This window comes from Gymnoscopelus microlampas (genome assembly GCF_963454915.1).
Source record: "Gymnoscopelus microlampas genome assembly, chromosome: 10".
Taxonomy (NCBI): Eukaryota; Metazoa; Chordata; class Actinopteri; order Myctophiformes; family Myctophidae; genus Gymnoscopelus; species Gymnoscopelus microlampas.
In genome coordinates, this window is record NC_139947.1 from 50,503,157 (window position 1) to 50,519,218 (window position 16,062).

General features: G+C 39.0%; 1 protein-coding gene across 1 annotated transcript; it reads left to right on the plus strand.

The window, feature by feature from the left end:
- Positions 1-5,592: 5,592 nt before the first annotated feature.
- Positions 5,593-14,956, plus strand: LOC311053464 (glucose-induced degradation protein 8-A homolog). The gene is made up of 5 exons (XM_084069000.1): positions 5,593-5,598; positions 7,369-7,498; positions 8,498-8,694; positions 9,875-10,072; positions 12,506-14,956. Exons 2-5 carry the CDS (start codon positions 7,381-7,383, stop codon positions 12,677-12,679), a joined length of 687 nt encoding a protein of 228 aa, XP_083925126.1. The 5' UTR covers positions 5,593-5,598; positions 7,369-7,380; the 3' UTR covers positions 12,680-14,956.
- The last annotated feature ends 1,106 nt before the right edge of the window (positions 14,957-16,062 follow it).

Sequence of the window (16,062 nt, forward strand, 5' to 3'; positions counted from 1 at the left end):
TATCCCCTAAATAAAAAGGAACTTCCTGGAATTAAATAGTTTATATCCATATGCCTATATCTACAAACAAGGATGGCTTTGGTTTCTGGAATTAATGGTCTATATTGCGCTCTGTGCTGGTTGGCAGATGGAATGAATTATCTGTCTGTCTGTTTTTTTTGCTCTTCTGAAACCTTATATTGAGGCCTCAAATGAAATAATTGTGTGCACGTTTTTTTTATAGACTAGGTATTCAAGGTTCAAGGTTTAAGGTTACTTTATTTTGTCTTGGAGAAACGGACCAGCAGCATATATACACAATACAATACATTACTATACAATACAATACAGTACAAAAACTAAACAAAAAACAATAAGGCACATAGTGACATGTACAACCCTAATAGTCATTTAGGCCTATACCTCACCCTCCAGCATAATAAATCACCCGAACCAACATACCTAGTGCAACAAGAGCAACACCTCAATAGCACCACCTCAAAACCTTCTATCTGTTGAGGACTGTGATTGACAGGGGGACAAAAGAGTACTTGAACCTATTATGTCTATGTCCGTGGCACATTTTTTATTTTTTTTTAATTATTTTACATAGCCTATATATTTTCTCATTATAATGTAGAAACATATAAAAATGTGTTTGAATAACTTTGGTCACTCGTAAAGTAACACGCTAATTACAATAATTGACAACTATAATAGTTGCCTAGGACCTCCTCCAACCTAAAGGTTAACTCATGTCTGATGAAAGTTAGGTGCCTTCACATTCAAGTATTGTGACAATTAAAATCCTGTCATGCCCTTCATTAATCACTCATCATATACATGTCTCCCAAGTTTCCTTGTTCCAGTGTTCCATTGGCATTTTATCCTTGATGTTTCCATGAGAAGCATTTAACATGTAATTATTATGTCTAATAAATCAAAACAAATCAACTGTAGCTTGTGTGGTGTGTCTTTTTTCATTGTTACATGTGCATGCCTTGGACTTTCTCATCAACAGAGAATACCTGATCACCTTAATGGAATCCACTAACTTAGCAGGTAGAACTTGATCTCCTTCTGTCCTCAAATAACACTGTCTTTTGAGAACCCAGCAATCTCTATATTAGCCATATGATGTATAATACACACCCACTCACCTTGGACATTTTGAGGTTGAAGCACTGTCTGTACTGATGAGACTCAATAATTATTATCCAAAATAATTAGGATTTAATTTGTTGGTCATTAAGTGTCTCAGTAGTTAAGCAGACTATGTTTTAAAATGTGCAGCACATTGGAATAAACCCTATGACACATTAGGAGTCCATTCGTATACATTTAGGGCTAGGCCACTCTGTTTTTGATAAGATGATTATTTTGCATATCCGTGGAAAAAATGAAATATTAATGAAAATGTCCATCACAAGCTGCCATGGTGATGACCCCTGCCCCTAACTGCTCCTGATGAAGGGGTTGGTGCATGGTTTCCTCCACCGAGTCTGTGAATATGTGAACCATTTCCTGATTGGCAAATGTAATTGCTTTCCTTGACACGAAACCTCCATCACTATAATCTATTGTTATGGTTGAAATTGGTTTCGTCCCAGTGCCATCATTCATAGTTTTTAGTGTGCCTACAGCTCGCTATGTTGCGTTTGGGCGAAATGGTACAAAACCTTCAAAAACAACAACAAAACATTCAAAAAACAATAAAAAAGAAAATCTCCGCTCCGTTGGAGGCGCTGCTGTCACACATTTTAAGCATTTTCTCTGGCTAGGAAGCTCGTAGCATTACGAGCCAGGTATCAATGTTAAGAGGACGTCGAGACGAATCCAACGGGTCCACATGTCATGTCTCTGTGCTACCTTGTGTTCAGGAGGTAGGGGCAAATAAATGATTACAGTGGGGGGAAAAGTACAATTTGAGAAGAATATCTAGATGGATTGTGTTGAAATCCGAGCTAAAATCAACAATTACATGTAACAATGTAATTGTACTGTAATTCAGAAGACTGTTGGCAAGAAAGTTTATTTGTGGTTAATTGACCCAGTTTTTAAATCAGACAGGGGGTGGGGGGATCCTTGCCATCCAACCTCCACCAGTGATTTAATACCTTTTTCCGCATGCCTTAAAAGTGCTTCATCACTTTTTGAGAGAGATAAGGAACCATGGCCTTCATGGCCTCTCTGAAATTCCTGCCCTGAACCGATTACAATGCTTTTATACTCGACCTTATAAGTAATTATAAAATGCTTTATAATGGGTTATGATTATTGTTTATGAGTATTTATGAGTTCTTATAATTATACAGTGTTATAAGCAGATTATAATGCATTATAAGTAGTATATTTAGTAGTATTTAGAAAATATTATAGACAAAGAATGATCTATCTGGCACAGTTGTTATGAAGCACCAACATCTCTGTCGTAATTCACACGTTTATAATAACTTTTTGATACATTTTTTTTTTTAAATATTTTATTTTTCATTTTCATTTTTCACAAAGTATACATACAACCCCCCCAGATCCCTCCCCACTCCCCACATACAAACCCACATACATAAAGGACAGCACAGATAAAAAAAATAATAATAATAATAACTTTTTGATAATAAATACATCTCTAGGCACTTCAGCTTTTCAGAAACACCATATCACATGTAGGCTATACAACATACTATGATCAATTACACTCAAAGGTGATGATTGGCCAATACAAGGTTAGTTGTTTTTAACCCCTTAAACCCCTGAGAACTGGACTTGAGTTACAACTTTGAACACTTTTCCCGTCTGCACCAAATATCTTCACCAAAAATAGCAGATCTACAAACTCACAATGTGTCACAAACGTGAGGCATTGTTAACTTGTAGATCTGTTTTTTTGGCTAATGTTGTCCCCCTAGAATATGGACGCTGGGGTTCAAGTGGTTAAATCAGTAAGTGTTTAACAGGCTGTGTGTTAAGGGTTAAAGATGCTATTTGTTGTGGCAGCTCAGGGGGAATGGAGGCAGGCCTGACAATAAAGTAAGGCCTTTGTTGATTTGTTTCTCAAATATGATCTTTAGTGACTGTTCACACTGTTATTTGCAAGTGAATCAGATCAGATTTGTGTATTCAAAAACAGCCGATCTACAAGTTCACAACGCCTCACATTGTGAACCTGTATATCGTTTATTTTCGGCAAGGGACACCGTTGTACAACAAAGTATAAATCCTGCTTCAGTGTCAGAATGTCCAGACTGAGACACATCTTTAGAAATCACATTTGAATCACATTTAAAACAAGAATCAGTTTCCATGTGGTTTTATGCTGTTCAGACCTGATCAAATACATCTAGTTCCAATCTGGATATAGGACAACAATGTGATTTGGGCTGCCAGTCTGAACAGGGCCTTTTAGTGAGCAGAGAGACCAAGGATGGAGAAACAGAACAGCTTCATTACGTTGAAGGAAGTGATGTTGTAGAAAGATCATCTTCCAGATGGTTCCATGGTTCCTTGCCTCTACAACACATACAGGTTGTTGCCTCTGTTGTCCTTCTGAACAAAGAACTGCCAATGGGGTGTTGGTGGGGCATTTAAGGATTCCTTAATTGATTAATTAATTTAATAATAATAATAATAATAATAATAATAATAATAATAATAATAATAATAATAATAATAATCTGCAAAGTAACAAGCAACTAAAGCTTCCAAATGTGTAGACACGTATATATGTTTGATACAATTTTACCTTTTTTTGTCAAACTGTCCGCCACTGTCTAAAAGTCAACAGGAAACATCAACATCATCTGTTTCTTCACATCATTTCTTCACATTCGACAGTGTTAGGTCATGTTTGAGTCAGACTTCTGCTGCCCTCTTGTGGCCTCAAGGTGAAACTACATCACTCCTGTTTCACTGGTATCCTTAAGAACGGTTCAATTGATTGATTGATTGATTGATGTACTTTATTTAGTAAGACATGAGAACAACAGTACATGGAAGTACAAATTCACAATACAAGGTCTACTAAACTGGAAGACTCATTAAGCACTGAGCTTGTTTAATATGAGATCCCCATGCACACAAAACATGATGACATATAAGAGAAAATATGAAGAGTGAAAAATATGTACAAGAGAAGGAAAGAAGGGGGTTGGAGAGTTATTTATTGATAAATCAATCAATACAAAAGTCTATAAACAATCATGGTTTCTTTAAGGACCCTGTCAGCTCAGAGTGCAGGAATTGTTCAACTCTAATCAGCCCAGGAAGGAAACTGGAAAGTCCAACTACAGATGCACTGAAGATTAAAAAGCAAAAAGATAGAATCATGTAAAAAATACTTTATGAAAGGTATTATTTAATATCTCATCACTGTCGGGAGGAAACCTTGTATGTCCCAAATTAGCCACAAAAAAAAAGGGTTGGATGGAGAAATATGGAGATACAAGGTTTCCCTATCTATCTATCTATCTATCTATCTGTCTATCTGTCTATCTGTCTGTCTGTCTGTCTGTCTGTCTGTCTGTCTGTCTGTCTGTCTGTCTGTCTGTCTGTCTGTCTGTCTGTCTGTCTGTCTATCTGTCTGTCTATCGTCTGTCTGTCTGTCTGTCTGTCTGTCTGTCTGTCTGTCTGTCTGTCTGTCTGTCTATCTATTTATCTCCTAGGTAAAAACACTGTGTTTGAAATAGACACTAATGCTAATTCTAGGTATGATTTAGGGCCCTAAAGATGATCTGAGCTTATATTGATATACGCATCTGGATCTGGGACGAGTAACTGATTTCGGATGCAGCCCTGGGGATCAATTCTCTTTGCAAGTTTGCATATCCGGTCCATAACGGATACGGAAGTAGTGTATGTGCATTTATGTACGTGTGCGTGGAACTTACCGGATACAGTAGGCGGGCTTTAGACCGGATATGAACACTGAACAGTGAATAGAAACCAGGGGGCGTTTCACCTGCTTGCCCGGTGACGCAAAGCACAAGGATGACGTCACGCGAGTTTTCGACCAATCAAAGGAGCAAATAAAAAAGCGAAATCTCGCTCGGTCGCTTAGACCAGCGTTGCCATGTCGGAATATTATAAGCGACTTTGGCCTTTTTTCCCCTGTAAAGTTGCTTGTAAATATTGGTGGTTGCGGTTTTTTGGGGCTTGTTTTGATTGATTGATGTACTTTATTTAGTAAGACATGAGAACAACAGTACATGTTTCTAAAGTGTAGTTGCTTATTTAGGCTTGTTTCCATTTAAAATATATTTAAACCACTGGTTCTCAAATATTTTCATGAAAATGTTTTGTGCACGCAGCCCAGCATTTGTGTTGTTAGAATGTTTTTTTTTTTTTAATCCAAAATATTAATAGCAGATTTACAAGCTCTATGCGACTTGTTTTCAAATATTCTCAAAAAAGTGCTCATGCGGCCTATTAACTAAAGTTGCTTCTTTTGGGCTGGTTTTCCTAGACCTCGTTGCTTATTTCTCTCACAAAATCTGGCAACCCAGACGAAATCTCGCACGGTCGCTCACTCAGACAATAACGCGAGATCTCCGTGTGTGTGAGCTCTCTGCTAGCTAGCTAACTAGCTACTGCTGAGGAGTAAAAAGAAGACATAAGATTCAGGTAAACTGTCATTAAATGAACCATTTTTTTACTACACATACGCGACATATAAACAGAAGGCGTTAATATCGATGGAATTAACGCCCAGAGTGTCATTTGTAATGTAAATATCGCGGGAGGAGGGCAGGAGTTATAGCCTTTGTTTTGGTCAGGAAAGTGCAGGCTCGGTTTTGTTGTGTTTTCCTCGTAGGCCCTGAAACACAACGCAGTGGATGGTTTCCGGTGTGTTTGTTGGGTCTGAAATGACCGGTTTGAGGGACACTGTCACGTTAGTTAGTTAGTAGTAATAATAATAATAACACTGTTGTGTTACATTTGTTATCAGTAAGGTGTAGTATTATGTGTCTGATATGTTCAACCAGTTGCTTTGCTTGTCATCGTTGTCTTCAGAAAACATGATATAATAACACGTCTGTCTGCCCACACACAGTGTCACTGTCTACTATAAAGCATTGCTACATTTGTTGCCAGTATTAAAGTGTAGCAGGGTTTGTCTGTTAGACACTTGTGTGATGTTGGTGGACCCAGAGTTGTTTTGAACGCTTTATCAGTGGTTCTCAAACTTTTTCATGTCAAGGACCCCCAAATTGACACTTATTAGCCCGCGGACCCCCATTTGAAAAGATATGCCAGGGACTCTCCATAAGAGAAGATCTTTTATGGCTCTAGCAGTGATTTTTAACCATTTTATTTTCAAGGACCCCCAGTTTGACATGCATTAGGGCTACAGACCCCCATTTAATGGCATTTCTGTCTCTGCCACCCCAATTTATATTGTAAAATGTTATGTTAATGTAACTCTGAGAGTGTACAAATGGAACCAAATGGACCCTAACGGGTCCATTTGGTTCCATTTGTACACTCTTAGAGTTACAGACCCATAAGGGTCAATTTGGTTCCTAACTATCTATTGTTTAGCTGGGGACTCCCTGGAACTCCCCCAAGGACCCCTGGGGGTCCCCGGACCCCACTTTGAGAACCAATGCTTTACATAGTAGATGTTTACCACGTTCTGTTGGAGTGCAGACACTACTACCATAGGTGTGCTGCCTGAAACTGAAAGTGCTATAATAATTTGTTTCACCTGGTTAAAACACCAGGTGAAAATCTAAACATCAAAACTATGGCAAATACATTGTCAAAAGTAGTGACAATAGCAGATCGAGCTTGTAGAGTTTCTGTTTTTGCCATGTGTTTAAAAAACTTCAACGTTTTCAGGCCAAGGACCCCCCAGCTGAGAGAGAGATGAAGCAACCTCTATGTTGTATAAAATTGTGTTTCAGATAAACTTTTGCTGCTCTTTTTCCCTCTACACCTATAACTCTTTGCCAAAAATAGCCGATCTACAAGCTCTGGGAGGCGTGCAGTCACTATTATAGGTGTGCTGAAACTGAAAGTGATAAAAATAATTTGTGGTTTCACCTGGTTAAAACACCAGGTGAAAATCTAAACATCAAAACTATGCCAAATAAATTGTCAAAAGTAGTGAAAATAGCAGATCGAGCTTGTAGATTTTCTGTTTTTGCCATGTGTTTTATTTTTAAATGGGTTTAAGTGATTCAGGTTCCCGGTTTGGGTTTTTGAAAATATGGTCACCCTTTTTAATTACTAACACATCTGCCCCTCTCACAGTGATATCTAAAATACTGATGTTGCATTTGTTATCAGTAAAGTGCAGCATTATTTGTCTGATGCACTAAATAAATACATACTCAGATGTTCTATACAAGTTGCTTGTCGTTGTCTAAACTAAAGCTTTGTACTTCGTAGGTTACCTTCATAATGAGTTATGCAGACAAGCCGGAGGACATAACAAAAGAAGAGTGGATGGACAAGCTCAACAATGTCCACATACAGAGAGCTGACATGAACAGGCTCATCATGAACTACTTGGTGACAGGTGATTCATTGATTGAAGACTTTATTTAGGCAGAAATGAAAAACAGCATGAGGTACACTACACTACAGTCAGACATATGAGCTAAAAGGATAACTCAAAAAAGTCCTGGGGACTTGTTTCCATTGTGGTCCTATGTATTCAATTCATCAGTAAAGTGCTGCTGATACATACTGGCTTTGCTTTATTTATATAACTTAAGAATAATAACTGATGTGTTCTGATCTTTTTTAATGCTTTCTATCTTGTCTATTCAAGTCAGAAAAAAGTGTATAAATCAGTGGTTCCCAACCTTTTCTGTACACACTTGAAATTCTTGAAAGTGTCCGGTGCGTTTTCAAGATTTTCAAGTGTGGAAGAAATGTATGGTGGTGTTTTATTCAAAGGGATATTTCACTTTAAAAAAAAATGTTGGTCATTTTATCATCTACTCAGGCTTTTGTGAAAACCCACGACAGTTTTTAAGTTGCTCGATTCAGTATTTAGATATTTGATATTCATGTTATCAGACACGCCCCCTTCCTTTACAAACCCATTGTAACTTCAAACTATATTTTAACCATGATAGATTCATCAAGACAAGAACACCCTTGCTTCTGGTGACTCATATCGCCCTCCTAATATGTGAGGGGGCCATGTTTTTTCGATTACTTTTTTCATAATTGTTTTTTACTGTAATAACATTCTCCAAATCTTTTTTTTTTTAAATAAATGAAAAAAGTAATTGAAAAAACACGGCCCCCTCACGTATTAGGAGGGCAGTATGAGTCACCAGAACCATGAAGTTACAATGGGTTTGTATAGGAAGGGGGCGTGTCTGATAAAATAAATATCTAAATACTGAATCAACTCAGCAACTTAAAAACTGTCTGGGGTGTTCACATAAGCCTGAGTAGACGATTAAATGACCCAATTTTTTTTTTTTAAAGTGGAAGATCCCTTTAGATGCAGTATGCATGCACTGGGATTCTGTTAACAATGGTTTTCATTTGATTTCAAAAGAGGGCTTCAAGGAAGCGGCGGAGAAGTTCTGCATGGAGTCTGGGATCGAGCCTAGCGTGGACCTGGATTCCCTGGATGAAAGAATCAAGATCAGAGAGATGATTCTGAAGGGACAGATCCAGGAGGCCATCGCACTCATCAACAGCCTGCACCCAGAGCTGCTCGACACCAACCGCTACCTTTACTTTCACCTGCAGGTACATATACGAACATACAGGCTTCCCTTCCAGCAAAAAATGGTGACTGTCGTGGAATTCTGGATCAATCAGCAATTGATAAGGCACATGTCCCCTCCCTGAATGAATGAATGAACCATTGTAAGTGCGCTTTGAGTAAGTTTGAGTACTTAGAAAAGCGCCATAAAAATGCAATTCATTATTATTATTATTATTATTATTATTATGGGAGTCGAGACAATATTCTAGGTGGTGGTGGTGGTTATGCTTTATGTACATGATATCATGGTCAGAAGTACATTAACACTCATGTCAGTGGTACGGTAGTTCTGCCTGGAGCACAGGGCAGAGATCATAGTTATGCTGTAGCTGCCTGAAGGACAAACTGAACCATAACAACTGTACCAAAACAACAGCTATTAGGCCTAGACTAGTGGAGACATCTAGGCTCTTACAAGCTGTTAAATATAATAATGTATTGCAGAAGTATTACAAGTGATAGTAACATATAAAGGTTAGATATAAGCAGCCATATCATTTCTTCCTCAATGACTGTATTTATGTGATCCTTTCTAAACTTTAAGCCGCAATCCGGAACTTATTTGCAGTAAGTCAAAGGTTCCCAAACTTTTCAGGCCACAACCCCTCAAAATAGTCATATTGACAAGCACATGGAATTGTAGGCATTACATTTATTTTGACTAGGTTCCACAGATAAATATTGTGAAAATAGCTGAACTGCAAGCTCACAACGCCTTGCACTGCGAGGCGTTGTGAGCTTGTAGATTGGCTATTTTCACAAGGTTTGCCTCTTTCTTATGTAATAATGTTTGACAATTTGGCCAATGTGGTATTAAAAAGGTCTTAAAATTCCTTAAATTGTCACTTTATAAATGTGCAGATATCCTGAATACACTTATACTGTAAGTTGGTTTGTTAACTGATGAATGAGAAAACGATGTTGCACATTAAGATGATCAAATGGGGACCCCCCCAAAATAATTTGGGGACCCCCCTGGGGGTAAGCAATAATTGTTTTTGGTTAAAACAAAACTTTTTGGGGGGTTGAAAGGGTAGGAATCTGGTCTCTGATGTGGAGAGACCCGGGCTGGAATAATCCTGGACAGGACATGGACTGATTAGCTGGATTAACTCTCGCGGCCCTAAATGACCACGTTTTCTCTCCACTACTCTACTACAGCAACAGCACCTGATCGAGCTGATTCGTCTGAGGGAGACGGAGGCGGCGCTGGAGTTCGCCCAGTCGCAGCTAGCGGAGCAGGGCGAGGAGAGCCGCGAGTGTCTCACAGAGATGGAGAGAACGCTAGCTCTGTTGGCCTTCGACAATCCTGAGGAGTCACCCTTCGGAGACCTGCTGAACATGATGCAGAGACAGAAGGTGAGTGCTGCGCTATGAGCTTGTAGATCTGCTATTTTTTTTTTAAATCGTTGAAAATTTGTGCAAATCTTTGAATATTAGTTTTTTTAAGCAAACATTTTAAACTGAAATCTTTGCTTCCCTGGAACAGCATATTTTGAGATGGGGGGGGGGGGGGGGGGGGGGGTCCGGTCAATTTGGGGGTCCTTGACATGAAAAGGTTTGAGAACCACTGACTATAGCAACATAATTTGTGTTAGGATTTAGAAGACATTTGTAGAATCCCCAGAAGCAAATATTTGAGTTAAAAATGTTTGCCAAAAAAATAATATATATATATATTCAAAAGATTTGCACACATTTTCATGATTCTTCAAAAATAGCAGATCTACAAGCTCTACGAGCTTGTAGATCTGCTATTTTTGAATAGCAAAATAAATCTTAAAATGACACAGATGCGTTCCTGGTCTTAATGGGTTAATGTACTCCAGAAGGAGCCGATGAGCTTGTAGATCGGCTATCTTCCGCGTGTGACGTCACACCATAGAACGACAGATTGTAATATATCGTTGCTTTCTGGGCAGAAATATCGTATCTCCATATTTTAACTTTTTGTGTTTTTTTATGAATTAACACCCTACTTGATCATACTACAGTGTTGCACACAGTTTGAGCTTGTAGATCTGCTACTTTTGCTGAAAAGTAACAGTTTTGGACGTATGCGGTTTTCACCCGACAGAGACGATATCAAGCATAATGGTTTCTTGACATATAGCAGTGGTTCCCAAAGTAGTGATTGATACTTAGGACCCAAATGGAGCCTTGCGGGTCTGTAACTCTATGGAACACTCACAAAAAGACATTTGTACAGTACCATAACACTCCAGTTATGGGGTTCCGTAGCCTAATGCAGTGGTTCTCAAACTTTTTGGTCTCAGGGCACCAATATACAGATATTGTTTCATCTCTAGCACCTTATATTCATGGCTTATTTTACCACTTTTACATTTAACAGTATGATGAGAGGCCGGCCCTACTACTACTACTACTAACATTGTTAAAGGAGGAGTTCACCCAAAAAAATGACTTATTTTCTATCAATTGCACACCCCATGAAGCCTTGAATTCATGGATTTATTTTTGTTTTTGTGGCATTCCTAAGCCAATAATTTGTTGACCGTGTGTTTATCCGGTAGGAGACACAAATAATCTGCTTTGTGTCTCCTACCGGATACATTAGCCGGTGATTTCAATCTCTTAAAATATTCAGTGTCTTTGGACTTGTATCCTAAGAAACTTGTTTTTATCACGTCACAGTTTTACAGGTGTGAAGCAGTACTCAGTATAAAAGTGATTTTGATCAATTCAAAATATTCAGAGTATTCTGTGGGCCCCTGGACTGGCATCACGGCATCACGGCACCCACTTTGAGAAACCCTGGCCTAATGCATGTACTACTGGTTGAGAATCAATGACAACGTGTACTACTGGTTGAGAATCAATGACAAAGTGTACTACTGGTTGAGAATCAATGACAACGTGTACTACTGGTTGAGAATCAATGACAAAGTGTACTACTGGTTGAGAATCAATGACAAAGTGTACTACTGGTTGAGAATCAATGACAAAGTGTACTACTGGTTGAGAATCAATGACAACGTGTACTACTGGTTGAGAATCAATGACAAAGTGTACTACTGGTTGAGAATCAATGACAACGTGTACTACTGATTGAGAATCAATGACAAAGTGTACTGATGGTTCAGAATCAATGACAAAGCGTACTGGTTTCTGGTAAAAGCACTTCAGGAACAACTAATTGTTTAATACAAAAAAACATTTTGTCACTTTTTATTGTCACATTGGCGGCAGTGGCTCAGGGGTAGAGTGGCCGGGTAGTGAACTGGAAAACCGCAAGGTTCCCAGTTCGATCCCGGGCTGGGGCGCTCCCCTTGAGTTAGTCTCGAAGTGTCCTTTAGCAAGACACTGAACCCCTAATTGCTCCCGATGAGCAGGTTGGTGCCTTGCATGGTTTCCTCCGCCATCGGTGTATGAATGTGTGAGTGAATGGGTTAATGGCACAATCAATGTAAAGCGCTTTGGTTAAAAGCGCTATATAAATGCACCATTTACCATTTATTGTGTGTGCACAAAAGGATTATGTTAAACAGAAGGATACCCGTCAGTGTTGCCAGAATTTGTGATAGAAATGAGCAACCAGGTCTATGAAAACAATCACATGAACCTGTATGCATCGGATATTTGTGGAAAAAAAATGATTTAGAATATTTTAGCAACGCAAATGTGGTATGGGGGTTCCTGGCACAAAAACACAACCCGCAACTACCAATATTTACAAGCAACTTGTAAAAAAACAAAGCCCAAAGTCGCTTATATTAATAATAAGTAGACCTTGCAACGCTGATTCCCATTTCTTTTGCCTTTTTTCCTCAGGTATGGAGTGAAGTGAATCAGTCGGTGCTGGACTACGAGAACAGAGAGTCCACCCCCAAGCTGGCCAAGCTGCTGAAGCTGCTGCTCTGGGCTCAGAATGAACTGGACCAGAAGAAGGTCAAGTACCCCAAAATGACAGACCTCAGCAAAGGAACCATCGAGGACCCAAAGTGAAAAGGAGGCCAGAGTGGGCATCTGGTACAGCATTGGTTCTCAAACTTTTACCACGTCAAGGACCCCCAAATTGATATGTATTTGGCCGCGGAGCCCCATCCGAAAAGATTTTGTGCCAGGGACCCCCAGAAGAGAAGATTTAAGTTTAAATAAAAGTATTAAAATTATTCAAATATTTTCAAATATTTTCAGTATTTTTCAAACATTTTGAAAAATAGCAGATCTACAAGCCCGCAGCACGGCACGAAGTGACGCGCTGTGAGCTTGTACATCTGCTATTTTTGAATAGCCAACATATAAATGGATAAAGTGGTTAAAATGATTGTGATGCTTTATTAACTAATTTTGCCAGGGACCCCATGGAACCCCCTCCAAGGACCCCTGGGGGTCCGCGGACCCCACTTTGAGAACCACTGTGGTACAGGAATGGACACACTACTTCATTTATCTATTTATATATATATATATATATACCCCCCAACAGACTCATACAGTACAACCTTTTCTTTTTTTGTAAGGGTTGCTTTTTTTTGCGATACTTTGATAACGTAGAATGTGCAAACCGGATTGTTCACCCTTCGGAATATGTTCAAACCCGGCTCTGAAATGGCAACATATACAAACCATTGGGACTTTTGAGTGAGAATTATGATTTGTCTTATGTTTATGATATAGTTTCATGTTAAAGGTGGGTGTAGGTGATTATTGTTATTATTTTGTTAAAATCAGTGTTAAATAGCTCTGTATTCCCTTAGTAATTATTGCTATAGATATGAGTGTTCAGTAACACACGGGTCTCCACATCTCTCCAGCTCTTCGGTAAACAGAAAATACATTTTCCGGTCGGGAAGTTATGAAACAAATAAATGAGCAAGCGTAACACAAGCTGATAAATGGTCTTCGTGTTGTAAAGAGTTGCAGAGATGGAGACCACGGTTACTGCACAAACACTCTTTAGCAGTGATTACTATCAGAATACAGAGATTTAACTTTTTAACAAAAACACCCAAACACAATGTTGGGTTTTAATCAAACTAACAAAAAATCACTTGCAGTATACCACCTTTAAGGATAAAAATGTTATTCTTTTACATATTTCAGTCACACTATACATACATTTTTTCTGTCCACTGGCAGGGAAAGTTGACATGGGAAGCTGTGAATAAAGCCTAAATTAGGCTCTCACTTTTATGTAATGTACGCTGTAAAAATCCCGAGTGTTAATTCAGCTCAGAGCATGCACAAATGGTGTATTTGTACACACTCAGAGTATTTATACACTATCAAATAAACACAGAGGAGTTTTACCACGTACACCTAGAGCAGTATACAGTTTGCTGTCGAGCTTGTTTTGTTTGTCCGTCTCAATGTGCACTGCCATAAATCTCCATTTTTATGAAGAAAGTTCAGCATTTTCAGTTTACATTGTGATTCATACTGTTAATAAGGTGAAACATCATGAGGATGTTATAAAAGATGTGAATACAGGCAAGATCCACAAACACACAGGCTCTGGGGCGAGGACAGTTATATACTACAGATGGTTTATTTACATGTATGGAATAAGTAGCTCTTTTTTGGAAAATTTGATGTGCTTTACTGATATTATTTTGCAATAAAAAGGATTTTCAAAACGGGCAAATCATATTTTTGTCTTTATGTACTTTATGTGCAGAATTAGCTTAATATAGCATTAAAAAAAGAAAGTAACCCCACACAAAATAGCCGATCTGCAAGCTCACAAGATTTTGAAACATACACTTTTTTAACAAAACAAATCTTCTCTTGTGATCTCTCTTGCAAAATCTGTGGCCAAATATCAATTTGGGGGTCCTTGACATTAAGATGAGAACCACTGGTTTAGCAGTGTGCAGCAACATACCGTTGCATACAGACAACCCCAGCATAAAGCAGAAAGTCACACAGTTGAACTTGAATGCAGTCTTGCAGTCTACAGATTGATTTAATAATTAATCTTGCCCGAGGAAGAGGAGCTGTATTGTAAAAACTATATTTGGTTCCATTTGGAGTTAAATTATAGGCTTTGTAATGTGTTATGATTGCCTTATGAGTACTTATTATTGTTACCAAGCATGAGTATTTGTGAGTTCTAACTACAATCATTCAGTGTTATAAGCAGATTATAATGCATTATAAGTATGCTCAATGCATTATAGACACGGGATGCATAGCAAGTGTTACTACCACCAGCACATCTGCATTGGTTGTAGGTGGTCTCCCTATAGTCTTCCATGATACTAGGCTAGGGAGTAGGCATACTGCCTGTAGTACATAAGCACAATAGTCTAGTACAGGGGTCTTCAACAGGGGGTCCGGGACCCCTAGGGGGTCCTCAGAGTTACTACAGGGGGTCCGCCAAATCTTTGTGTGATAGATTTTTTTTTTTACATTAACCACTTGAACCCTAGCATCCCTTTTCTGAGGAGAACTTTAGCTGTGAGGCGTTGTGAGCTTGTAGATCGGCTATTTTTGACAAAGAGTTATAGGTGTAGAGGGAAAAAAGAGCAGCAAACGTTTATCTGAAACACAATTTTATACAATATAGAGTAGGGGGTCCCTGCTTCATCTCTCTCTCAGCTAGGGGGTCCTTGGCCTGAAAACGTTGAAGACCCCTGGACTAGTATCTCCCCAGGGGAAGTTGGTATGTCCTTTTTCTTTTCTTTGATCCCTCAATATGTTTATTATCATAGGCTACATTACACACACAGTTATACACATGATCCATTCACATGTGACATGATGCACACACACTTATAGATTTGCGCTGTCTTGCACAGATATATATATAAACATATATTATGTCTTGTCAGAGTGGTAAACAAAACATTAGTTATTATCATATGACATCAAAAAAAGTTACCGATTGTGGCTTTAACCATACATTTTTACTGTGCGTGAACGAGCCCTTTGTAGACAGGCTACTGCGCAGGAGCTTATTATCTCTGGTGACAACAGCAACAACAACACCTCAGCACTGAGACAGCAGGGCACCGTGGTGGTGGCATAGGGTGGTGGTGGTGGTGATGGCATCGACACCCACCTGGCTCAGGCTCAGGCTGGCTGCCATGAGGGCAGGAGCCAGGAGGAGAGAGAGGGACGTCCCAGCCAGGCTTCTCTCCCTTATCGGCACTAAAAAGGGACAGCAGTGGCACATGATGCTGTTATCTCTCTGACAGTGTTGTAATCCGATAGGGAAGCCACATGAATCCTGCATCCTGCACACCCAGCAGCTTGTGATAATAATAATAAAAGGTATAGAACGCACAGTCATCCTCATATAATGTGCCTGGATGGATCGGACATTGAAGAACAGTTAGCAGGGCGTTCTCTGGGCGTCTGGCTGATAACTGTGGTTTAATAAG